The sequence below is a fragment of the Oncorhynchus masou genome, chromosome 24 (genome assembly GCF_036934945.1).
Source record: "Oncorhynchus masou masou isolate Uvic2021 chromosome 24, UVic_Omas_1.1, whole genome shotgun sequence".
In the NCBI taxonomy this organism is placed as follows: Eukaryota; Metazoa; Chordata; class Actinopteri; order Salmoniformes; family Salmonidae; genus Oncorhynchus; species Oncorhynchus masou.
Genome location: NC_088235.1, coordinates 27839093 through 27862537, shown reverse-complemented (window position 1 = coordinate 27862537; position 23445 = coordinate 27839093). Strand labels below are relative to the sequence as shown.

Genomic DNA, 23445 nt, shown 5'->3' with positions numbered 1-23445 from the left:
CCTTGGCTTGAACTTACAGTGTCCACCTTGGCTTGTCCTAACAGTGTCCCATTGGCTTGTCCTAACAGTGTCCCCTTAGCTTGTCCTTACAGTGTCCCCTTGGCTTGTCATTACAGTGTCCCCTTGGCTTGTCATTACAGTGTCCCCATGGCTTGTCATTACAGTGTCCCCTTGGCTTGTCCTTACAGTGTCCCCATGGCTTGTCATTACAGTGTCCCCTTGGCTTGTCATTACAGTGTCCCCTTGGCTTGTCATTACAGTGTCCCCTTGGCTTGTCATTACAGTGTTCCCTTGGCTTGTCTGTACAGTGTCCCCTTGGCTTGTCATTACAGTGTCCCCTTGGCTTGTCATTACAGTGTCCTCTTGTCTTGTCATTACAGTGTCCCCTTGTCTTGTCATTACAGTGTCCCCTTGGCTTGTCATTACAGTGTCCCCTTGGCTTGTCATTACAGTGTCCCCTTAGCTTGTCATTACAGTGTTCCCTTGGCTTGTCCGTACAGTGTCCCCTTGTCTTGTCATTACAGTGTCCCCTTGGCTTGTCATTACAGTGTCCCATTGGCTTGTCATTACAGTGTCCCCTTGGCTTGAACTTACAGTGTCCACCTTGGCTTGTCCTAACAGTGTCCCATTGGCTTGTCCTAACAGTGTCCCCTTAGCTTGTCCTTACAGTGTCCCCTTGGCTTGTCATTACAGTGTCCCCTTGGCTTGTCATTACAGTGTCCCCATGGCTTGTCATTACAGTGTCCCCTTGGCTTGTCCTTACAGTGTCCCCATGGCTTGTCATTACAGTGTCCTCTTGGCTTGTCCTTACAGTGTCCCCTTGGCTTGACCTTACAGTGTCCCCTTGACTTGTCATTACAGTGTTCCCTTGGCTTGTCCGTACAGTGTCCCCTTAGCTTGTCATTACAGTGTCCCCTTGGCTTGTCATTACAGTGTCCTCTTGTCTTGTCATTACAGTGTCCCCTTGGCTTGTCATTAGAGTGTCCCCTTGGCTTGTCATTACAGTGTCCCCTTGGCTTGTCATTACAGTGTTCCCTTGGCTTGTCTGTACAGTGTCCCCTTGGCTTGTCATTACAGTGTCCCCTTGGCTTGTCATTACAGTGTCCTCTTGTCTTGTCATTACAGTGTCCCCTTGTCTTGTCATTACAGTGTCCCCTTGGCTTGTCATTACAGTGTCCCCTTGGCTAGTCATTACAGTGTCCCCTTAGCTTGTCATTACAGTGTTCCCTTGGCTTGTCCGTACAGTGTCCCCTTGTCTTGTCATTACAGTGTCCCCTTGGCTTGTCATTACAGTGTCCCCTTGGCTTGTCATTACAGTGTCCTCTTGTCTTGTCATTACAGTGTCCCCTTGGCTTGTCATTAGAGTGTCCCCTTGGCTTGTCATTACAGTGTCCTCTTGTCTTGTCATTACAGTGTCCCTTTGGCTTGTCATTAGAGTGTCCTCTTGTCTTGTCATTACAGTGTCCCATTGGCTTGGCTTGTCATTAGAGTGTCCTCTTGTCTTGTCATTACAGTGTCCCCTTGGTTTGTCATTACAGTGTCCCCTTGGCTTGTCATTACAGTGTTCCCTTGTTTTGTCTGTACAGTGTCCCCTTGGCTTGTCATTACAGTGTCCCCTTGGCTTGTCATTACAGTGTCCTCTTGTCTTGTCATTACAGTGTCCCCTTGGCTTGTCATTACAGTGTGCCCTCGGCTTGTCATTACAGTGTCCCATTGGCTTGTCATTACAGTGTCCCCTTAGCTTGTCCTTACAGTGTCCCCTTGGCTTGTCATTACAGTGTCCCCTTGGCTTGTCATTACAGTGTCCCCATGGCTTGTCATTACAGTGTCCCCTTGGCTTGTCCTTACAGTGTCCCCATGGCTTGTCATTACAGTGTCCTCTTGGCTTGTCCTTACAGTGTCCCCTTGGCTTGACCTTACAGTGTCCCCTTGACTTGTCATTACAGTGTTCCCTTGGCTTGTCCGTACAGTGTCCCCTTAGCTTGTCATTACAGTGTCCCCTTGGCTTGTCATTACAGTGTCCCCTTGGCTTGTCATTACAGTGTCCTCTTGTCTTGTCATTACAGTTTCCCCTTGTCTTGTCATTACAGTGTCCCCTTGGCTTGTCATTACAGTGTCCCCTTGGCTTGTCATTACAGTGTCCTCTTGTCTTGTCATTAGAGTGTCCCCTTGGCTTGTCATTAGAGTGTCCCCTTGGCTTGTCATTACAGTGTCCCCTTGGCTTGTCATTACAGTGTTCCATTGGCTTGTCTGTACAGTGTCCCCTTGGCTTGTCATTACAGTGTCCCCTTGGCTTGTCATTACAGTGTCCTCTTGTCTTGTCATTACAGTGTCCCCTTGTCTTGTCATTACAGTGTCCCCTTGGCTTGTCATTACAGTGTGCCCTCGGCTTGTCATTACAGTGTCCCATTGGCTTGTCATTACAGTGTCCCCTTGGCTTGAACTTACAGTGTCCCCTTGGCTTGTCCTAACAGTGTCCCATTGGCTTGTCCTAACAGTGTCCCCTTAGCTTGTCCTTACAGTGTCCCCTTGGCTTGTCATTACAGTGTCCCCTTGGCTTGTCATTACAGTGTCCCCATGGCTTGTCATTACAGTGTCCCCTTGGCTTGTCCTTACAGTGTCCCCATGGCTTGTCATTACAGTGTCCTCTTGGCTTGTCCTTACAGTGTTCCCTTGGCTTGTCCGTACAGTGTCCCCTTAGCTTGTCATTACAGTGTCCCCTTGGCTTGTCATTACAGTGTCCCCTTGGCTTGTCATTACAGTGTCCCCTTGGCTTGTCATTACAGTGTTCCCTTGGCTTGTCTGTACAGTGTCCCCTTGGCTTGTCATTACAGTGTCCCCTTGGCTTGTCATTACAGTGTCCTCTTGTCTTGTCATTACAGTGTCCCCTTGTCTTGTCATTACAGTTTCCCCTTGGCTTGTCATTACAGTGTCCCCTTGGCTTGTCATTACAGTGTCCCCTTAGCTTGTCATTACAGTGTTCCCTTGGCTTGTCCGTACAGTGTCCCCTTGTCTTGTCATTACAGTGTCCCCTTGGCTTGTCATTACAGTGTCCCATTGGCTTGTCATTACAGTGTCCCCTTGGCTTGAACTTACAGTGTCCACCTTGGCTTGTCCTAACAGTGTCCCATTGGCTTGTCCTAACAGTGTCCCCTTAGCTTGTCCTTACAGTGTCCCCTTGGCTTGTCATTACAGTGTCCCCTTGGCTTGTCATTACAGTGTCCCCATGGCTTGTCATTACAGTGTCCCCTTGGCTTGTCCTTACAGTGTCCCCATGGCTTGTCATTACAGTGTCCTCTTGGCTTGTCCTTACAGTGTCCCCTTGGCTTGACCTTACAGTGTCCCCTTGACTTGTCATTACAGTGTTCCCTTGGCTTGTCCGTACAGTGTCCCCTTAGCTTGTCATTACAGTGTCCCCTTGGCTTGTCATTACAGCGTCCTCTTGTCTTGTCATTACAGTGTCCCCTTGGCTTGTCATTAGAGTGTCCCCTTGGCTTGTCATTACAGTGTCCCCTTGGCTTGTCATTACAGCGTTCCCTTGGCTTGTCTGTACAGTGTCCCCTTGGCTTGTCATTACAGTGTCCCCTTGGCTTGTCATTACAGTGTCCCCTTGGCTTGTCATTACAGTGTCCTCTTGTCTTGTCATTACAGTGTCCCCTTGGCTTGTCATTAGAGTGTCCCCTTGGCTTGTCATTACAGTGTCCCCTTGGCTTGTCATTACAGCGTTCCCTTGGCTTGTCTGTACAGTGTCCCCTTGGCTTGTCATTACAGTGTCCCCTTGGCTTGTCATTACAGTGTCCTCTTGTCTTGTCATTACAGTGTCCCCTTGTCTTGTCATTACAGTGTCCCCTTGGCTTGTCATTACAGTGTCCCCTTGGCTTGTCATTACAGTGTCCCCTTAGCTTGTCATTACAGTGTTCCCTTGGCTTGTCCGTACAGTGTCCCCTTGTCTTGTCATTACAGTGTCCCCTTGGCTTGTCATTACAGTGTCCCCTTGGCTTGTCATTACAGTGTCCTCTTGTCTTGTCATTACAGTGTCCCCTTGGCTTGTCATTAGAGTGTCCCCTTGGCTTGTCATTACAGTGTCCTCTTGTCTTATCATTACAGTGTCCCTTTGGCTTGTCATTAGAGTGTCCTCTTGTCTTGTCATTACAGTGTCCCCTTGGCTTGGCTTGTCATTAGAGTGTCCTCTTGTCTTGTCATTACAGTGTCCCCTTGGTTTGTCATTACAGTGTCCCCTTGGCTTGTCATTACAGTGTTCCCTTGGCTTGTCTGTACAGTGTCCCCTTGGCTTGTCATTACAGTGTCCCCTTGGCTTGTCATTACAGTGTCCTCTTGTCTTGTCATTACAGTGTCCCCTTGTCTTGTCATTACAGTGTCCCCTTGGCTTGTCATTACAGTGTGCCCTCGGCTTGTCATTACAGTGTCCCATTGGCTTGTCATTACAGTGTCCCCTTGGCTTGAACTTACAGTGTCCCCTTGGCTTGTCCTAACAGTGTCCCATTGGCTTGTCCTAACAGTGTCCCCTTGGCTTGTCCTTACAGTGTCCCCTTGGCTTGTCATTACAGTGTCCCCTTGGCTTGTCATTACAGTGTCCCCATGGCTTGTCATTACAGTGTCCCCTTGGCTTGTCATTACAGTGTCCTCTTGTCTTGTCATTACAGTGTCCCCTTGGCTTGTCATTAGAGTGTCCCCTTGGCTTGTCATTACAGTGTCCCCTTGGCTTGTCATTACAGTGTTCCCTTGGCTTGTCTGTACAGTGTCCCCTTGGCTTGTCATTACAGTGTCCCCTTGGCTTGTCATTACAGTGTCCTCTTGTCTTGTCATTACAGTGTCCCCTTGTCTTGTCATTACAGCATCCCCTTGGCTTGTCATTAGAGTGTCCCCTTGGCCTGTCATTACAGTGTCCCCTTAGCTTGTTTGTACAGTGTCCCCTTGGCTTGTCATTACAGTGTCCCCTTGGCTTGTCATTACAGTGTCCTCTTGTCTTGTCATTACAGTGTCCCCTTGTCTTGTCATTACAGTGTCCCCTTGGCTTGTCATTAGAGTGTCCCCTTGGCTTGTCATTACAGTGTCCCCTTAGCTTGTCATTACAGTGTTCCCTTGGCTTGTCCGTACAGTGTCCCCTTGGCTTGTCATTACAGTGTCCCCTTGGCTTGTCATTACAGTGTCCTCTTGTCTTGTCATTACAGTGTCCCCTTGTCTTGTCATTACAGTGTCCCCTTGGATTGTCATTACAGTGTCCCCTTGTCTTGTCATTACAGTGTCCTCTTGTCTTGTCATTACAGTGTCCCCTTGGCTTGTCATTAGAGTGTCCCCTTGGCTTGTCATTACAGTGTCCTCTTGTCTTGTCATTACAGTGTCCCCTTGGCTTGTCATTAGAGTGTCCTCTTGTCTTGCCATTACAGTGTCCCCTTGGCTTGGCTTGTCCTTACAGTGTCCCCTTGGCTTGACCTTACAGTGTCCCCTTGACTTGTCATTACAGTGTTCCCTTGGCTTGTCCGTACAGTGTCCCCTTGGCTTGTCATTACAGTGTCCCCTTGGCTTGTCATTACAGTGTCCTCTTGTCTTGTCATTAGAGTGTCCCCTTGGCTTGGCTTGTCATTAGAGTGTCCCCTTGGCTTGTCATTACAGTGTCCCCTTGGCTTGTCATTACAGTGTTCCCTTGGCTTGTCTGTACAGTGTCCCCTTGGCTTGTCATTACAGTGTCCCCTTGGCTTGTCATTACAGTGTCCTCTTGTCTTGTCATTACAGTGTCCCCTTGTCTTGTCATTACAGTGTCCCCTTGGCTTGTCATTACAGTGTGCCCTCGGCTTGTCATTACAGTGTCCCATTGGCTTGTCATTACAGTGTCCCCTTGGCTTGAACTTACAGTGTCCCCTTGGCTTGTCCTAACAGTGTCCCATTGGCTTGTCCTAACAGTGTCCCATTAGCTTGTCCTTACAGTGTCCCCTTGGCTTGTCATTACAGTGTCCCCTTGGCTTGTCATTACAGTGTCCCCATGGCTTGTCATTACAGTGTCCCCTTGGCTTGTCCTTACAGTGTCCCCATGGCTTGTCATTACAGTGTCCTCTTGGCTTGTCCTAACAGTGTCCCATTGGCTTGTCCTAACAGTGTCCCCTTGGCTTGTCCTTACAGTGTCCCCTTGGCTTGTCATTACAGTGTCCCCTTGGCTTGTCATTACAGTGTCCCCATGGCTTGTCATTACAGTGTCCCCTTGGCTTGTCATTACAGTGTCCTCTTGTCTTGTCATTACAGTGTCCCCTTGGCTTGTCATTAGAGTGTCCCCTTGGCTTGTCATTACAGTGTCCCCTTGGCTTGTCATTACAGTGTTCCCTTGGCTTGTCTGTACAGTGTCCCCTTGGCTTGTCATTACAGTGTCCCCTTGGCTTGTCATTACAGTGTCCTCTTGTCTTGTCATTACAGTGTCCCCTTGTCTTGTCATTACAGCGTCCCCTTGGCTTGTCATTAGAGTGTCCCCTTGGCTTGTCATTACAGTGTCCCCTTAGCTTGTTTGTACAGTGTCCCCTTGGCTTGTCATTACAGTGTCCCCTTGGCTTGTCATTACAGTGTCCTCTTGTCTTGTCATTACAGTGTCCCCTTGTCTTGTCATTACAGTGTCCCCTTGGCTTGTCATTAGAGTGTCCCCTTGGCTTGTCATTACAGTGTCCCCTTAGCTTGTCATTACAGTGTTCCCTTGGCTTGTCCGTACAGTGTCCCCTTGGCTTGTCATTACAGTGTCCCCTTGGCTTGTTATTACAGTGTCCTCTTGTCTTGTCATTACAGTGTCCCCTTGTCTTGTCATTACAGTGTCCCCTTGGATTGTCATTACAGTGTCCCCTTGGCTTGTCATTACAGTGTCCTCTTGTCTTGTCATTACAGTGTCCCCTTGGCTTGTCATTAGAGTGTCCCCTTGGCTTGTCATTACAGTGTCCTCTTGTCTTGTCATTACAGTGTCCCCTTGGCTTGTCATTAGAGTGTCCTCTTGTCTTGCCATTACAGTGTCCCCTTGGCTTGGCTTGTCCTTACAGTGTCCCCTTGGCTTGACCTTACAGTGTCCCCTTGACTTGTCATTACAGTGTTCCCTTGGCTTGTCCATACAGTGTCCCCTTGGCTTGTCATTACAGTGTCCCCTTGGCTTGTCATTACAGTGTCCTCTTGTCTTGTCATTAGAGTGTCCCCTTGGCTTGGCTTGTCATTAGAGTGTCCCCTTGGCTTGTCATTACAGTGTCCCCTTGGCTTGTCATTACAGTGTTCCCTTGGCTTGTCTGTACAGTGTCCCCTTGGCTTGTCATTACAGTGTCCCCTTGGCTTGTCATTACAGTGTCCTCTTGTCTTGTCATTACAGTGTCCCCTTGTCTTGTCATTACAGTGTCCCCTTGGCTTGTCATTACAGTGTGCCCTTGGCTTGTCATTACAGTGTCCCATTGGCTTGTCATTACAGTGTCCCCTTGGCTTGAACTTACAGTGTCCCCTTGGCTTGTCCTAACAGTGTCCCATTGGCTTGTCCTAACAGTGTCCCATTAGCTTGTCCTTACAGTGTCCCCTTGGCTTGTCATTACAGTGTCCCCTTGGCTTGTCATTACAGTGTCCCCATGGCTTGTCATTACAGTGTCCCCTTGGCTTGTCCTTACAGTGTCCCCATGGCTTGTCATTACAGTGTCCTCTTGGCTTGTCCTTACAGTGTCCCCTTGGCTTGACCTTACAGTGTCCTCTTGGCTTGTCCTTACAGTGTCCCCTTGGCTTGACCTTACAGTGTCCCCTTGACTTGTCATTACAGTGTTCCCTTGGCTTGTCCATACAGTGTCCCCTTAGCTTGTCATTACAGTGTCCGCTTGGCTTGTCATTACAGTGTCCTCTTGTCTTGTCATTACAGTGTCCCCTTGGCTTGTCATTAGAGTGTCCCCTTGGCTTGTCATTACAGTGTCCCCTTGGCTTGTCATTACAGTGTTCCCTTGATTTGTCTGTACAGTGTCCCCTTGGCTTGTCATTACAGTGTCCCCTTGGCTTGTCATTACAGTGTCCTCTTGTCTTGTCATTACAGTGTCCCCTTGTCTTGTCATTACAGTGTCCCCTTGGCTTGTCATTACAGTGTCCCCTTGGCTTGTCATTACAGTGTCCCCTTGGCTTGTCATTACAGTGTCCTCTTGTCTTGTCATTACAGTGTCCCCTTGGCTTGTCATTAGAGTGTCCCCTTGGCTTGTCATTAGAGTGTCCTCTTGTCTTGTCATTACAGTGTCCCTTTGGCTTGTCATTAGAGTGTCCTCTTGTCTTGTCATTACAGTGTCCCCTTGGCTTGGCTTGTCATTAGAGTGTCCTCTTGTCTTGTCATTACAGTGTCCCCTTGGTTTGTCTCAGCCTTCAGTATTTATGCTGCAGTAGTTTATGTGTCGGGGGGCTGGGGTCAGTTTGTTATATCTGGAGTACTTCTCCTGTCCAATTCGGTGTCCTGTGTGAATCTAAGTGTGCGTTCTCTAATTCTCTCCTTCTCTCTCTCGGAGGACCTGAGCCCTAGGACCATGCCCCAGGACTACCTGACATGATGACTCCTTGCTGTCCCCAGTCCACCTGGCCGTGCTGCTGCTCCAGTTTCAACTGAACCGCGGCCCTAGGACCATGCCCCAGGACTACTTGACATGATGACTCCTTGCTGTCCCCAGTCCACCTGGCCGTGCTGCTGCTCCAGTTTCAACTGTTCTGCCTTATTATTATTCGACCATGCTGGTCATTTATGAACATTTGAACATCTTGGCCATGTTCTGTTATAATCTCTACCCGGCACAGCCAGAAGAGGACTGGCCACCCCACATAGCCTGGTTCCTCTCTAGGTTTCTTCCTAGGTTTTGGCTTTTCTAGGGAGTTTTTCCTAGCCACCGTGCTTCTACACCTGCATTGCTTGCTGTTTGGGGTTTTAGGCTGGGTTTCTGTACAGCACTTTGAGATATCAGCTGATGTACGAAGGGCTATATAAATAAATTTGATTTGATTTGATTTGATTTTTTGTCATTACAGTGTCCCCTTGGCTTGTCATTACAGTGTTCCCTTGGCTTGTCTGTACAGTGTCCCCTTGGCTTGTCATTACAGTGTCCCCTTGGCTTGTCATTACAGTGTCCTCTTGTCTTGTCATTACAGTGTCCCCTTGTCTTGTCATTACAGTGTCCCCTTGGCTTGTCATTACAGTGTGCCCTCGGCTTGTCATTACAGTGTCCCATTGGCTTGTCATTACAGTGTCCCCTTGGCTTGAACTTACAGTGTCCCCTTGGCTTGTCCTAACAGTGTCCCATTGGCTTGTCCTAACAGTGTCTCCTTGGCTTGTCCTTACAGTGTCCCCTTGGCTTGTCATTACAGTGTCCCCTTGGCTTGTCATTACAGTGTCCCCATGGCTTGTCATTACAGTGTCCCCTTGGCTTGTCATTACAGTGTCCTCTTGTCTTGTCATTACAGTGTCCCCTTGGCTTGTCATTAGAGTGTCCCCTTGGCTTGTCATTACAGTGTCCCCTTGGCTTGTCATTACAGTGTTCCCTTGGCTTGTCTGTACAGTGTCCCCTTGGCTTGTCATTACAGTGTCCCCTTGGCTTGTCATTACAGTGTCCTCTTGTCTTGTCATTACAGTGTCCCCTTGTCTTGTCATTACAGCGTCCCCTTGGCTTGTCATTAGAGTGTCCCCTTGGCTTGTCATTACAGTGTCCCCTTAGCTTGTCTGTACAGTGTCCCCTTGGCTTGTCATTACAGTGTCCCCTTGGCTTGTCATTACAGTGTCCTCTTGTCTTGTCATTACAGTGTCCCCTTGTCTTGTCATTACAGTGTCCGCTTGGCTTGTCATTAGAGTGTCCCCTTGGCTTGTCATTACAGTGTCCCCTTAGCTTGTCATTACAGTGTTCCCTTGGCTTGTCCGTACAGTGTCCCCTTGGCTTGTCATTACAGTGTCCCCTTGGCTTGTCATTACAGTGTCCTCTTGTCTTGTCATTACAGTGTCCCCTTGTCTTGTCATTACAGTGTCCCCTTGGATTGTCATTACAGTGTCCCCTTGGCTTGTCATTACAGTGTCCTCTTGTCTTGTCATTACAGTGTCCCCTTGGCTTGTCATTAGAGTGTCCCCTTGGCTTGTCATTAGAGTGTCCCCTTGGCTTGTCATTACAGTGTCCCCTTGGCTTGTCATTACAGTGTTCCCTTGGCTTGTCTGTACAGTGTCCCCTTGGCTTGTCATTACAGTGTCCCCTTGGCTTGTCATTACAGTGTCCTCTTGTCTTGTCATTACAGTGTCCCCTTGTCTTGTCATTACAGTGTCCCCTTGGCTTGTCATTACAGTGTGCCCTCGGCTTGTCATTACAGTGTCCCATTGGCTTGTCATTACAGTGTCCCCTTGGCTTGAACTTACAGTGTCCCCTTGGCTTGTCCTAACAGTGTCCCATTGGCTTGTCCTAACAGTGTCCCATTAGCTTGTCCTTACAGTGTCCCCTTGGCTTGTCATTACAGTGTCCCCTTGGCTTGTCATTACAGTGTCCCCATGGCTTGTCATTACAGTGTCCCCTTGGCTTGTCCTTACAGTGTCCCCATGGCTTGTCATTACAGTGTCCTCTTGGCTTGTCCTTACAGTGTCCCCTTGGCTTGACCTTACAGTGTCCTCTTGGCTTGTCCTTACAGTGTCCCCTTGGCTTGACCTTACAGTGTCCCCTTGACTTGTCATTACAGTGTTCCCTTGGCTTGTCCATACAGTGTCCCCTTAGCTTGTCATTACAGTGTCCCCTTGGCTTGTCATTACAGTGTCCTCTTGTCTTGTCATTACAGTGTCCCCTTGGCTTGTCATTAGAGTGTCCCCTTGGCTTGTCATTACAGTGTCCCCTTGGCTTGTCATTACAGTGTTCCCTTGATTTGTCTGTACAGTGTCCCCTTGGCTTGTCATTACAGTGTCCCCTTGGCTTGTCATTACAGTGTCCTCTTGTCTTGTCATTACAGTGTCCCCTTGTCTTGTCATTACAGTGTCCCCTTGGCTTGTCATTACAGTGTCCCCTTGGCTTGTCATTACAGTGTCCCCTTAGCTTGTCATTACAGTGTTCCCTTGGCTTGTCCGTACAGTGTCCCCTTGGCTTGTCATTAGAGTGTCCCCTTGGCTTGTCATTACAGTGTCCCCTTGGCTTGTCATTACAGTGTTCCCTTGGCTTGTCTGTACAGTGTCCCCTTGGCTTGTCATTACAGTGTCCCCTTGGCTTGTCATTACAGTGTCCTCTTGTCTTGTCATTACAGTGTCCCCTTGTATAGTCATTACAGTGTCCCCTTGGCTTGTCATTAGAGTGTCCCCTTGGCTTGTCATTACAGTGTCCCCTTAGCTTGTCATTACAGTGTTCCCTTGGCTTGTCCGTACAGTGTCCCCTTGGCTTGTCATTACAGTGTCCCCTTGGCTTGTCATTACAGTGTCCTCTTGTCTTGTCATTACAGTTTCCCCTTGTCTTGTCATTACAGTGTCCCCTTGGCTTGTCATTACAGTGTCCCCTTGGCTTGTCATTACAGTGTTCCCTTGGCTTGTCTGTACAGTGTCCCCTTGGCTTGTCATTACAGTGTCCCCTTGGCTTGTCATTACAGTGTCCTCTTGTCTTGTCATTACAGTGTCCCCTTGTATAGTCATTACAGTGTCCCCTTGGCTTGTCATTAGAGTGTCCCCTTGGCTTGTCAATACAGTGTCCCCTTAGCTTGTCATTACAGTGTTCCCTTGGCTTGTCCGTACAGTGTCCCCTTGGCTTGTCATTACAGTGTCCCCTTGGCTTGTCATTACAGTGTCCTCTTGTCTTGTCATTACAGTTTCCCCTTGTCTTGTCATTACAGTGTCCCCTTGGCTTGTCATTACAGTGTCCCCTTGGCTTGTCATTACAGTGTCCTCTTGTCTTGTCATTACAGTGTCCCCTTGGCTTGTCATTAGAGTGTCCCCTTGGCTTGTCATTACAGTGTCCTCTTGTCTTGTCATTACAGTGTCCCCTTGGCTTGTCATTAGAGTGTCCTCTTGGCTTGCCATTACAGTGTCCCCTTGGCTTGGCTTGTCCTTACAGTGTCCCCTTGGCTTGACCTTACAGTGTCCCCTTGACTTGTCATTACAGTGTCCCCTTGGCTTGTCATTACAGTGTCCCCTTGGCTTGTCATTACAGTGTCCTCTTGTCTTGTCATTAGAGTGTCCCCTTGGCTTGGCTTGTCATTAGAGTGTCCCTTTGGCTTGTCATTACAGTGTCCCCTTGGCTTGTCATTACAGCGTTCCATTGGCTTGTCTGTACAGTGTCCCCTTGGCTTGTCATTACAGTGTCCCCTTGGCTTGTCATTACTGTGTCCTCTTGTCTTGTCATTACAGTGTCCCCTTGTCTTGTCATTACAGTGTCCCCTTGGCTTGTCATTACAGTGTGCCCTCGGCTTGTCATTACAGTGTCCCATTGGCTTGTCATTACAGTGTCCCCTTGGCTTGAACTTACAGTGTCCCCTTGGCTTGTCCTAACAGTGTCCCATTGGCTTGTCCTAACAGTGTCCCCTTAGCTTGTCCTTACAGTGTCCCCTTGGCTTGTCATTACAGTGTCCCCTTGGCTTGTCATTACAGTGTCCCATTGGCTTGTCATTACAGTGTCCCCTTGGCTTGTCCTTACAGTGTCCCCATGGCTTGTCATTACAGTGTCCTCTTGGCTTGTCCTTACAGTGTCCCCTTGGCTTGACCTTACAGTGTCCCCTTGACTTGTCATTACAGTGTTCCCTTGGCTTGTCCGTACAGTGTCCCCTTAGCTTGTCATTACAGTGTCCCCTTGGCTTGTCATTACAGTGTCCTCTTGTCTTGTCATTACAGTGTCCCCTTGGCTTGTCATTAGAGTGTCCCCTTGGCTTGTCATTACAGTGTCCCCTTGGCTTGTCATTACAGTGTTCCCTTGGCTTGTCTGTACAGTGTCCCCTTGGCTTGTCATTACAGTGTCCCCTTGGCTTGTCATTACAGTGTCCTCTTGTCTTGTCATTACAGTGTCCCCTTGTCTTGTCATTACAGTGTCCCCTTGGCTTGTCATTACAGTGTCCCCTTGGCTTGTCATTACAGTGTCCCCTTAGCTTGTCATTACAGTGTTCCCTTGGCTTGTCCGTACAGTGTCCCCTTGTCTTGTCATTACAGTGTCCCCTTGGCTTGTCATTACAGTGTCCCCTTGGCTTGTCATTACAGTGTCCTCTTGTCTTGTCATTACAGTGTCCCCTTGGCTTGTCATTAGAGTGTCCCCTTGGCTTGTCATTACAGTGTCCTCTTGTCTTGTCATTACAGTGTCCCTTTGGCTTGTCATTAGAGTGTCCTCTTGTCTTGTCATTACAGTGTCCCCTTGGCTTGGCTTGTCATTAGAGTGTCCTCTTGTCTTGTCATTACAGTGTCCCCTTGGTTTGTCATTACAGTGTCCCCTTGGCTTGTCATTACAGTGTTCCCTTGGCTTGTCTGTACAGTGTCCCCTTGGCTTGTCATTACAGTGTCCCCTTGGCTTGTCATTACAGTGTCCTCTTGTCTTGTCATTACAGTGTCCCCTTGTCTTGTCATTACAGTGTCCCCTTGGCTTGTCATTACAGTGTGCCCTCGGCTTGTCATTACAGTGTCCCATTGGCTTGTCATTACAGTGTCCCCTTGGCTTGAACTTACAGTGTCCCCTTGGCTTGTCCTAACAGTGTCCCATTGGCTTGTCCTTACAGTGTCCCCTTGGCTTGTCATTACAGTGTCCCCATGGCTTGTCATTACAGTGTCCCCTTGGCTTGAACTTACAGTGTCCCCTTGGCTTGTCCTAACAGTGTCCCATTGGCTTGTCCTTACAGTGTCCCCTTGGCTTGTCATTACAGTGTCCCCATGGCTTGTCATTACAGTGTCCCCTTGGCTTGTCATTACAGTGTCCTCTTGTCTTGTCATTACAGTGTCCCCTTGGCTTGTCATTAGAGTGTCCCCTTGGCTTGTCATTACAGTGTCCCCTTGGCTTGTCATTACAGTGTTCCCTTGGCTTGTCTGTACAGTGTCCCCTTGGCTTGTCATTACAGTGTCCCCTTGGCTTGTCATTACAGTGTCCTCTTGTCTTGTCATTACAGTGTCCCCTTGTCTTGTCATTACAGCGTCCCCTTGGCTTGTCATTAAAGTGTCCCCTTGGCTTGTCATTACAGTGTCCCCTTAGCTTGTCTGTACAGTGTCCCCTTGGCTTGTCATTACAGTGTCCCCTTGGCTTGTCATTACAGTGTCCTCTTGTCTTGTCATTACAGTGTCCCCTTGTCTTGTCATTACAGTGTCCCCTTGGCTTGTCATTAGAGTGTCCCCTTGGCTTGTCATTACAGTGTCCCCTTAGCTTGTCATTACAGTGTTCCCTTGGCTTGTCCGTACAGTGTCCCCTTGGCTTGTCATTACAGTGTCCCCTTGGCTTGTCATTACAGTGTCCTCTTGTCTTGTCATTACAGTGTCCCCTTGTCTTGTCATTACAGTGTCCCATTGGCTTGTCATTACAGTGTCCCCTTGGCTTGTCATTACAGTGTCCTCTTGTCTTGTCATTACAGTGTCCCCTTGGCTTGTCATTAGAGTGTCCCCTTGGCTTGTCATTACAGTGTCCTCTTGTCTTGTCATTACAGTGTCCCCTTGGCTTGTCATTAGAGTGTCCTCTTGTCTTGCCATTACAGTGTCCCCTTGGCTTGGCTTGTCCTTACAGTGTCCCCTTGGCTTGACCTTACAGTGTCCCCTTGACTTGTCTTTACAGTGTTCCCTTGGCTTGTCCGTACAGTGTCCCCTTGGCTTGTCATTACAGTGTCCCCTTGGCTTGTCATTACAGTGTCCTCTTGTCTTTTCATTACAGTGTCCCCTTGTCTTGTCATTACAGTGTCCCCTTGGCTTGTCATTAGAGTGTCCCCTTGGCTTGTCATTACAGTGTCCTCTTGTCTTGTCATTACAGTGTCCCCTTGTCTTGTCATTACAGTGTCCCCTTGGCTTGTCATTACAGTGTGCCCTCGGCTTGTCATTACAGTGTCCCATTGGCTTGTCATTACAGTGTCCCCTTGGCTTGAACTTACAGTGTCCCCTTGGCTTGTCCTAACAGTGTCCCATTGGCTTGTCCTTACAGTGTCCCCTTGGCTTGTCATTACAGTGTCCCCATGGCTTGTCATTACAGTGTCCCCTTGGCTTGAACTTACAGTGTCCCCTTGGCTTGTCCTAACAGTGTCCCATTGGCTTGTCCTTACAGTGTCCCCTTGGCTTGTCATTACAGTGTCCCCTTGGCTTGTCATTACAGTGTCCTCTTGTCTTGTCATTACAGTGTCCCCTTGGCTTGTCATTAGAGTGTCCCATTGGCTTGTCATTACAGTGTCCCCTTGGCTTGAACTTACAGTGTCCCCTTGGCTTGTCCTAACAGTGTCCCATTGGCTTGTCCTTACAGTGTCCCCTTGGCTTGTCATTACAGTGTCCCCATGGCTTGTCATTACAGTGTCCCCTTGGCTTGAACTTACAGTGTTCCCTTGGCTTGTCCGTACAGTGTCCCCTTGTCTTGTCATTACAGTGTCCCCTTGGCTTGTCATTACAGTGTCCCCTTGGCTTGTCATTACAGTGTCCTCTTGTCTTGTCATTACAGTGTCCCCTTGGCTTGTCATTAGAGTGTCCCCTTGGCTTGTCATTACAGTGTCCTCTTGTCTTGTCATTACAGTGTCCCTTTGGCTTGTCATTAGAGTGTCCTCTTGTCTTGTCATTACAGTGTCCCCTTGGCTTGGCTTGTCATTAGAGTGTCCTCTTGTCTTGTCATTACAGTGTCCCCTTGGTTTGTCATTACAGTGTCCCCTTGGCTTGTCATTACAGTGTTCCCTTGGCTTGTCTGTACAGTGTCCCCTTGGCTTGTCATTACAGTGTCCCCTTGGCTTGTCATTACAGTGTCCTCTTGTCTTGTCATTACAGTGTCCCCTTGTCTTGTCATTACAGTGTCCCCTTGGCTTGTCATTACAGTGTGCCCTCGGCTTGTCATTACAGTGTCCCATTGGCTTGTCATTACAGTGTCCCCTTGGCTTGAACTTACAGTGTCCCCTTGGCTTGTCCTAACAGTGTCCCATTGGCTTGTCCTTACAGTGTCCCCTTGGCTTGTCATTACAGTGTCCCCATGGCTTGTCATTACAGTGTCCCCTTGGCTTGAACTTACAGTGTCCCCTTGGCTTGTCCTAACAGTGTCCCATTGGCTTGTCCTTACAGTGTCCCCTTGGCTTGTCATTACAGTGTCCCCATGGCTTGTCATTACAGTGTCCCCTTGGCTTGTCATTACAGTGTCCTCTTGTCTTGTCATTACAGTGTCCCCTTGGCTTGTCATTATAGTGTCCCCTTGGCTTGTCATTACAGTGTCCCCTTGGCTTGTCATTACAGTGTTCCCTTGGCTTGTCTGTACAGTGTCCCCTTGGCTTGTCATTACAGTGTCCCCTTGGCTTGTCATTACAGTGTCCTCTTGTCTTGTCATTACAGTGTCCCCTTGTCTTGTCATTACAGAGTCCCCTTGGCTTGTCATTAAAGTGTCCCCTTGGCTTGTCATTACAGTGTCCCCTTAGCTTGTCTGTACAGTGTCCCCTTGGCTTGTCATTACAGTGTCCCCTGGCTTGTCATTACAGTGTCCTCTTGTCTTGTCATTACAGTGTCCCCTTGTCTTGTCATTACAGTGTCCCCTTGGCTTGTCATTAGAGTGTCCCCTTGGCTTGTCATTACAGTGTCCCCTTAGCTTGTCCTAACAGTGTCCCATTGGCTTGTCCTTACAGTGTCCCCTTGGCTTGTCATTACAGTGTCCCCATGGCTTGTCATTACAGTGTCCCCTTGGCTTGTCATTACAGTGTCCTCTTGTCTTGTCATTACAGTGTCCCCTTGGCTTGTCATTAGAGTGTCCCCTTGGCTTGTCATTACAGTGTCCCCTTGGCTTGTCATTACAGTGTCCCCTTGGCTTGTCTGTACAGTGTCCCCTTGGCTTGTCATTACAGTGTCCCCTTGGCTTGTCATTACAGTGTCCTCTTGTCTTGTCATTACAGTGTCCCCTTGTCTTGTCATTACAGCGTCCCCTTGGCTTGTCATTAAAGTGTCCCCTTGGCTTGTCATTACAGTGTCCCCTTAGCTTGTCTGTACAGTGTCCCCTTGGCTTGTCATTACAGTGTCCCCTTGGCTTGTCATTACAGTGTCCTCTTGTCTTGTCATTACAGTGTCCCCTTGTCTTGTCATTACAGTGTCCCCTTGGCTTGTCATTAGAGTGTCCCCTTGGCTTGTCATTACAGTGTCCCCTTAGCTTGTCATTACAGTGTTCCCTTGGCTTGTCCGTACAGTGTCCCCTTGGCTTGTCATTACAGTGTCCCCTTGGCTTGTCATTACAGTGTCCTCTTGTCTTGTCATTACAGTGTCCCCTTGTCTTGTCATTACAGTGTCCCCTTGGCTTGTCATTACAGTGTCCCCTTGGCTTGTCATTACAGTGTCCTCTTGTCTTGTCATTACAGTGTCCCCTTGGCTTGTCATTAGAGTGTCCCCTTGGCTTGTCATTACAGTGTCCTCTTGTCTTGTCATTACAGTGTCCCCTTGGCTTGTCATTAGAGTGTCCTCTTGTCTTGCCATTACAGTGTCCCCTTGGCTTGGCTTGTCCTTACAGTGTCCCCTTGGCTTGACCTTACAGTGTCCCCTTGACTTGTCATTACAGTGTTCCCTTGGCTTGTCCGTACAGTGTCCCCTTGGCTTGTCATTACAGTGTCCCCTTGGCTTGTCATTACAGTGTCCTCTTGTCTTGTCATTACAGTGTCCCCTTGTCTTGTCATTACAGTGTCCCCTTGGCTTGTCATTAGAGTGTCCCCTTGGCTTGTCATTACAGTGTCCTCTTGTCTTGTCATTACAGTGTCCCCTTGTCTTGTCATTACAGTGTCCCCTTGGCTTGTCATTACAGTGTGCCCTCGGCTTGTCATTACAGTGTCCCATTGGCTTGTCATTACAGTGTCCCCTTGGCTTGAACTTACAGTGTCCCCTTGGCTTGTCCTAACAGTGTCCCATTGGCTTGTCCTTACAGTGTCCCCTTGGCTTGTCATTACAGTGTCCCCATGGCTTGTCATTACAGTGTCCCCTTGGCTTGAACTTACAGTGTCCCCTTGGCTTGTCCTAACAGTGTCCCATTGGCTTGTCCTTACAGTGTCCCCTTGGCTTGTCATTACAGTGTCCCCATGGCTTGTCATTACAGTGTCCCCTTGGCTTGTCATTACAGTGTCCTCTTGTCTTGTCATTACAGTGTCCCCTTGGCTTGTCATTAGAGTGTCCCCTTGGCTTGTCATTACAGTGTCCCCTTGGCTTGTCATTACAGTGTTCCCTTGGCTTGTCTGTACAGTGTCCCCTTGGCTTGTCATTACAGTGTCCCCTTGGCTTGTCATTACAGTGTCCTCTTGTCTTGTCATTACAGTGTCCCCTTGTCTTGTCATTACAGCGTCCCCTTGGCTTGTCATTAAAGTGTCCCCTTGGCTTGTCATTACAGTGTCCCCTTAGCTTGTCTGTACAGTGTCCCCTTGGCTTGTCATTACAGTGTCCCCTTGGCTTGTCATTACAGTGTCCTCTTGTCTTGTCATTACAGTGTCCCCTTGTCTTGTCATTACAGTGTCCCCTTGGCTTGTCATTAGAGTGTCCCCTTGGCTTGTCATTACAGTGTCCCCTTAGCTTGTCATTACAGTGTTCCCTTGGCTTGTCCGTACAGTGTCCCCTTGACTTGTCATTACAGTGTTCCCTTGGCTTGTCCGTACAGTGTCCCCTTGGCTTGTCATTACAGTGTCCCCTTGGCTTGTCATTACAGTGTCCTCTTGTCTTGTCATTAGAGTGTCCTCTTGTCTTGTCATTACAGTGTCCCCTTGGCTTGTCATTAGAGTGTCCCCTTGGCTTGTCATTACAGTGTCCCCTTGGCTTGTCATTACAGTGTTCCCTTGGCTTGTCTGTACAGTGTCCCCTTGGCTTGTCATTACAGTGTCCCCTTGGCTTGTCATTACAGTGTCCTCTTGTCATTACAGTGTCCCCTTGTCTTGTCATTACAGCGTCCCCTTGGCTTGTCATTAAAGTGTCCCCTTGGCTTGTCATTACAGTGTCCCCTTAGCTTGTCTGTACAGTGTCCCCTTGGCTTGTCATTACAGTGTCCCCTTGGCTTGTCATTACAGTGTCCTCTTGTCTTGTCATTACAGTGTCCCCTTGGCTTGTCATTACAGTGTCCCCTTGGCTTGTCATTACAGTGTTCCCTTGGCTTGTCTGTACAGTGTCCCCTTGGCTTGTCATTACAGTGTCCCCTTGGCTTGTCATTACAGTGTCCTCTTGTCTTGTCATTACAGTGTCCCCTTGTCTTGTCATTACAGTGTCCCCTTGGCTTGTCATTACAGTGTGCCCTCGGCTTGTCATTACAGTGTCCCATTGGCTTGTCATTACAGTGTCCCCTTGGCTTGAACTTACAGTGTCCCCTTGGCTTGTCATTACAGTGTTCCCTTGGCTTGTCATTAGAGTGTCCCCTTGGCTTGTCATTACAGTGTCCCCTTGGCTTGTCATTACAGTGTCCTCTTGTCTTGTCATTACAGTGTCCCCTTGTCTTGTCATTACAGTGTCCCCTTGGCTTGTCATTAGAGTGTCCCCTTGGCTTGTCATTACAGTGTCCTCTTGTCTTGTCATTACAGTGTCCCCTTGTCTTGTCATTACAGTGTCCCCTTGGCTATGTCCCCTTGATTTGTTTGGGGATGGACGAGCGGCGCCAGGTGACCAGTTTGGGGACACAGGAGCTCCTGCGGAGTTCAGACACCAGTCGGGGGCCCTTCTGGCCCTTATGAGGGACCGTATTGACCCACTTGAAATGCACCCTCTTCCCACTACACACACCAGACAGGGGGAAGACAGGGAGGTAGGTAGGCAGAGAAGGAGAGAGAAGGAAAACATACAGAGAAAGGAGAGAGAGTGGGAAGTAAAAGAGAGGAAAAATATCAATAAAAATAGTATAAAGTCAGTCAGTAAAAGTTAGGGTTTAGAAAAGATATTCAGGGCATGCAGAAATCATAGTAGTGAGTAGTTAAGCAAGGATAGTGGATGGTGTGGTGTGTGAAGCATGCATGTGTGTGTGTGGTCTCACCTCTTGATGGTCTCTGTGATGGAGGGCTGGCGCTGCAGAGGGGGTCGGAGATAATTGCTGGGGTCAAAGGTTGCGATGCCTGATTGTGTGATCTCACAGGGCATGCTCACACTCTGCAGGAACCCCTGCCTCTTCACCGGCTGCAACACACACCAGACAACAAAAACGTATTTCTCCTCAATAGCTCAGGGGATTTACTGTAGCTGGTGTACATTGTAATGCATCTATTGAAACTGTATGTAGGCCAGATTACAGTACCTGTATGTAGGCCAGATTACAGTACCTGTATGTAGGCCAGATTACAGTACATGTATGTAGGCCAGATTACACCACCTCTATGTAGGCCAGATTACACTACCTCTATGTAGGCCAGATTACACCACCTCTATGTAGGCCAGATTACACTACCTCTATGTAAACCAGTTTACAGTGCCTCTACCTGTATGTAGACCAGATTACAGTACCTGTATGTAGGCCAGATACAGTACCTGTATACAGGCCAGATTATAGTAACTGTATCTATGAATGTGTGTGCTGTACCTGTATAAGTGTGTTTTCGGTGTGTCTATCGATTTGCATTGTATCTGTAACGTAAGGTGTGAGTGAGTAAGTGTCCAGAAAAGAGCCCTAACCTTCCACAACAAAGCCATCACCTACAGTGAAATTAAGCAGGAGAAGAGTCCCCTAAACAAACTGGTCCTGGGGTTCTGTTCACAAACACAAACAGACCCCACAGAGCACCAGGACAGCAACACAATAAACCCAACCAAAATCATGAAAAAACAAAAAGAGAATTAATTACTTGACACATTGAAAATAATTTACAAAAACACTGAGCAAACTAGAATGCTATTTTGCCCTAAACAGACAGTACACAGTGGCAGAATACCTGACCACCGTGACTGACCCGAATTTAAGGAAATCTTTGACTATGTACAGAATCAGTGAGCATTGCCTTGCTTTTGAGAAAGGCTGACGTAGGCAGACCTGGCTCTGAAGAGAAGACAGGCTATGTGCTCACTTCCCACAAAATGAGGCGGAAACTGAGCTGCACTTCCTAACCTCCTGCCAAATGTAGGACCATATTAGAGACACATATTTCCCTCAGATTTCCACAGATCCACAAAGAACTCAAAAACAAATCCAATGTTGATACACTCCTTGGGGGGGGGGGGTAAGTAAAGAAATAAAACAACAGTAAAAAGACATTTGAAAATAACAGTAGCTAGGCTACGTATATACAGAAAACCGGTTAGCAAGCGGTACCAGAGTGCCAAGTCTAGGACAAAAAGTATTCTCAACAGTTTTTACCCCCAAGCCATAAGACTCCTGAACAGGTAATCAAATGGTTATAATTACATTATGTGCACCCCCTATCCCCTCTTTTACGCTGCTGCTACTCTCTGTTTATCGTATATGCATAGTCACTTTAACTATACATTCATGTGCATACTACCTCAATTGGCCCAACCAACTAGTGCTCCCGCACATTGGCTAACCGGGCTATCTGCATTGTGTCCCACCCACCAACCCCTCTTTTACGCTACTGCTACTCTCTGTTCATCCTATATGCATAGTCACTTTAACCATACCATAGCTGTACATACTACCTCAATAAGCCTCCATGCGATAGCAGAGAGAACAGTCTATGACTGGGGTGGCTGGGTTCTTTGACACTTTTTAGGGCCATCCTCTGACACCGCCTGGTGTAGAGGTCCTGGATGGAAGGCAGCTTTGCCCCAGTGATGTACTGGGCCATACGCACTACCCTCTGAAGTTCCTTGCAGTCAGAGGCAGAGCAAATGCCGTACCAGGCAGTGATGCAACCGGTCAGGATGCTCTCGATGTTGTAGCTGTAGAGCCTCTTGGTGTATTTGGACCAATCTAGTTTGTTGTTGATGTGGACACCAAGGAATTTGAAGCTCTCAACTTGCTCCACTACAGCCCCGTCGATGAGAATGGGGACGTGCTCGGTGCTCCTTTTCCTGTAGTTTACAATCATCTCCTTAGTCTTGGTTACGTTGAGGGATAGGTTGTTATTCTGGCACCACCCGGCCAGATCTCTGACCTCCTCCCTATAGTCTGTCTTGTCGTTGTCGGTGATCAGGCCTAACACTGTTGTGTCATCTAAAAACTTAATGATGGTGTTGGAGTTGTGCCTGGCCATGCAGTCGTGGGTGAACAGGGCGTACAGGAGGGGACTGAGCATGCACCCCTGGGGAGCTCCAGTGTTGAGAATCAGCGTGGCAAATGTGTTGCTACCTACCCTCACAATCTATGGGAGTCCACAGGGTTCAATTCTCAGGCCCACTCTTTTCTCCGTATATATCAATGATGTCGCTCTTGCAGCCGGTGATTCTTTGATCCACCTCTATGCAGTCAACACCATTCTGTATACATCTGGCCCTTCTTTGGACACCGTGTTAACAAACCTCCAAACGAGCTTTAATGCCATACAACTCTCCTTCCGTGGCTTCCAACTGTTCTTAAATGCTAGTAAAACGAAATGCATGCTCTTCAACCGATCGGTGCCCGCACCCGCCTGCCCCACTAGCATCACTACTCTGGACGGTTCTTACTTAGAATATGTGGACAACTATAAATACCTAGGTGTTTGGCTAGACTGTAAACTCTCCTTCCAGACTCACATTAAGCATCTCCAATCCAAAGTTAAATCTAGAATCGGCTTCCTATTTCGCAATAAAGCCTCCTTCATTCATGCTGCCAAACACCCTCATAAAACGGACTATCCTACCGATCCTTGACATCGGCAATGTCATTTACAAAATAGCCTCCAACACTCTACTCAGCAAATTGGATGCAGTCTATTTGTTTTGTCACCAAAGCCCCATATACTACCCACCACTGTGACCTGTATGCTCTCGTTGGCTGGTCCTCGCTATAAATATGTCGCCAAACCCATTGGCTCCAGGTCATCTATAAGTCTTTTCTAGGTAAAGATCCACCTTATCTCAGCTCACGGGTCACCATAGCAACACCCACCTGTAGCACTCGTGCCAGCAGGTATATTTCCCTGGTCATCCCCAAAGCCAACAACTCCTTTGGCCGCCTTTCCTTCCAGTTCTCTGCTGCCAATAGCAAAAATCACTGAAGTTGGTGACTTATATCTACCTCACTAACTTTAAGCATCAGCTGTCAGAGCAGTTTACCGATTGCTGCTGCTGTACACAGCCCATCTATAAATAGCCCATCCAACCAACTACCTTCCTCATCCCAATATTTGTTTTTGTTTTTCTGCTCTTTTGCACACCAGTATTTCTACTTGCACATCCACGTCTGCACATATACCACTCCAGTGTAAATTGCTAAATTGTAATTACTTCGCCACTATTGG

General features: G+C 48.2%; 1 protein-coding gene across 3 annotated transcripts in view; it reads right to left on the bottom strand.

The window, feature by feature from the left end:
• The window catches only part of LOC135511980 (inactive rhomboid protein 1-like), a 114849-nt gene that overhangs the window by 38563 nt on the left and 52841 nt on the right, over positions 1–23445 (bottom strand). For all 3 annotated transcript variants that reach the window (XM_064933523.1, XM_064933526.1, XM_064933524.1), the window contains exon 3: positions 20091–20230. In XM_064933523.1, coding sequence (XP_064789595.1) covers positions 20091–20230 — 140 coding nt within the window. The remainder of the gene's footprint in view (positions 1–20090; positions 20231–23445) is intronic.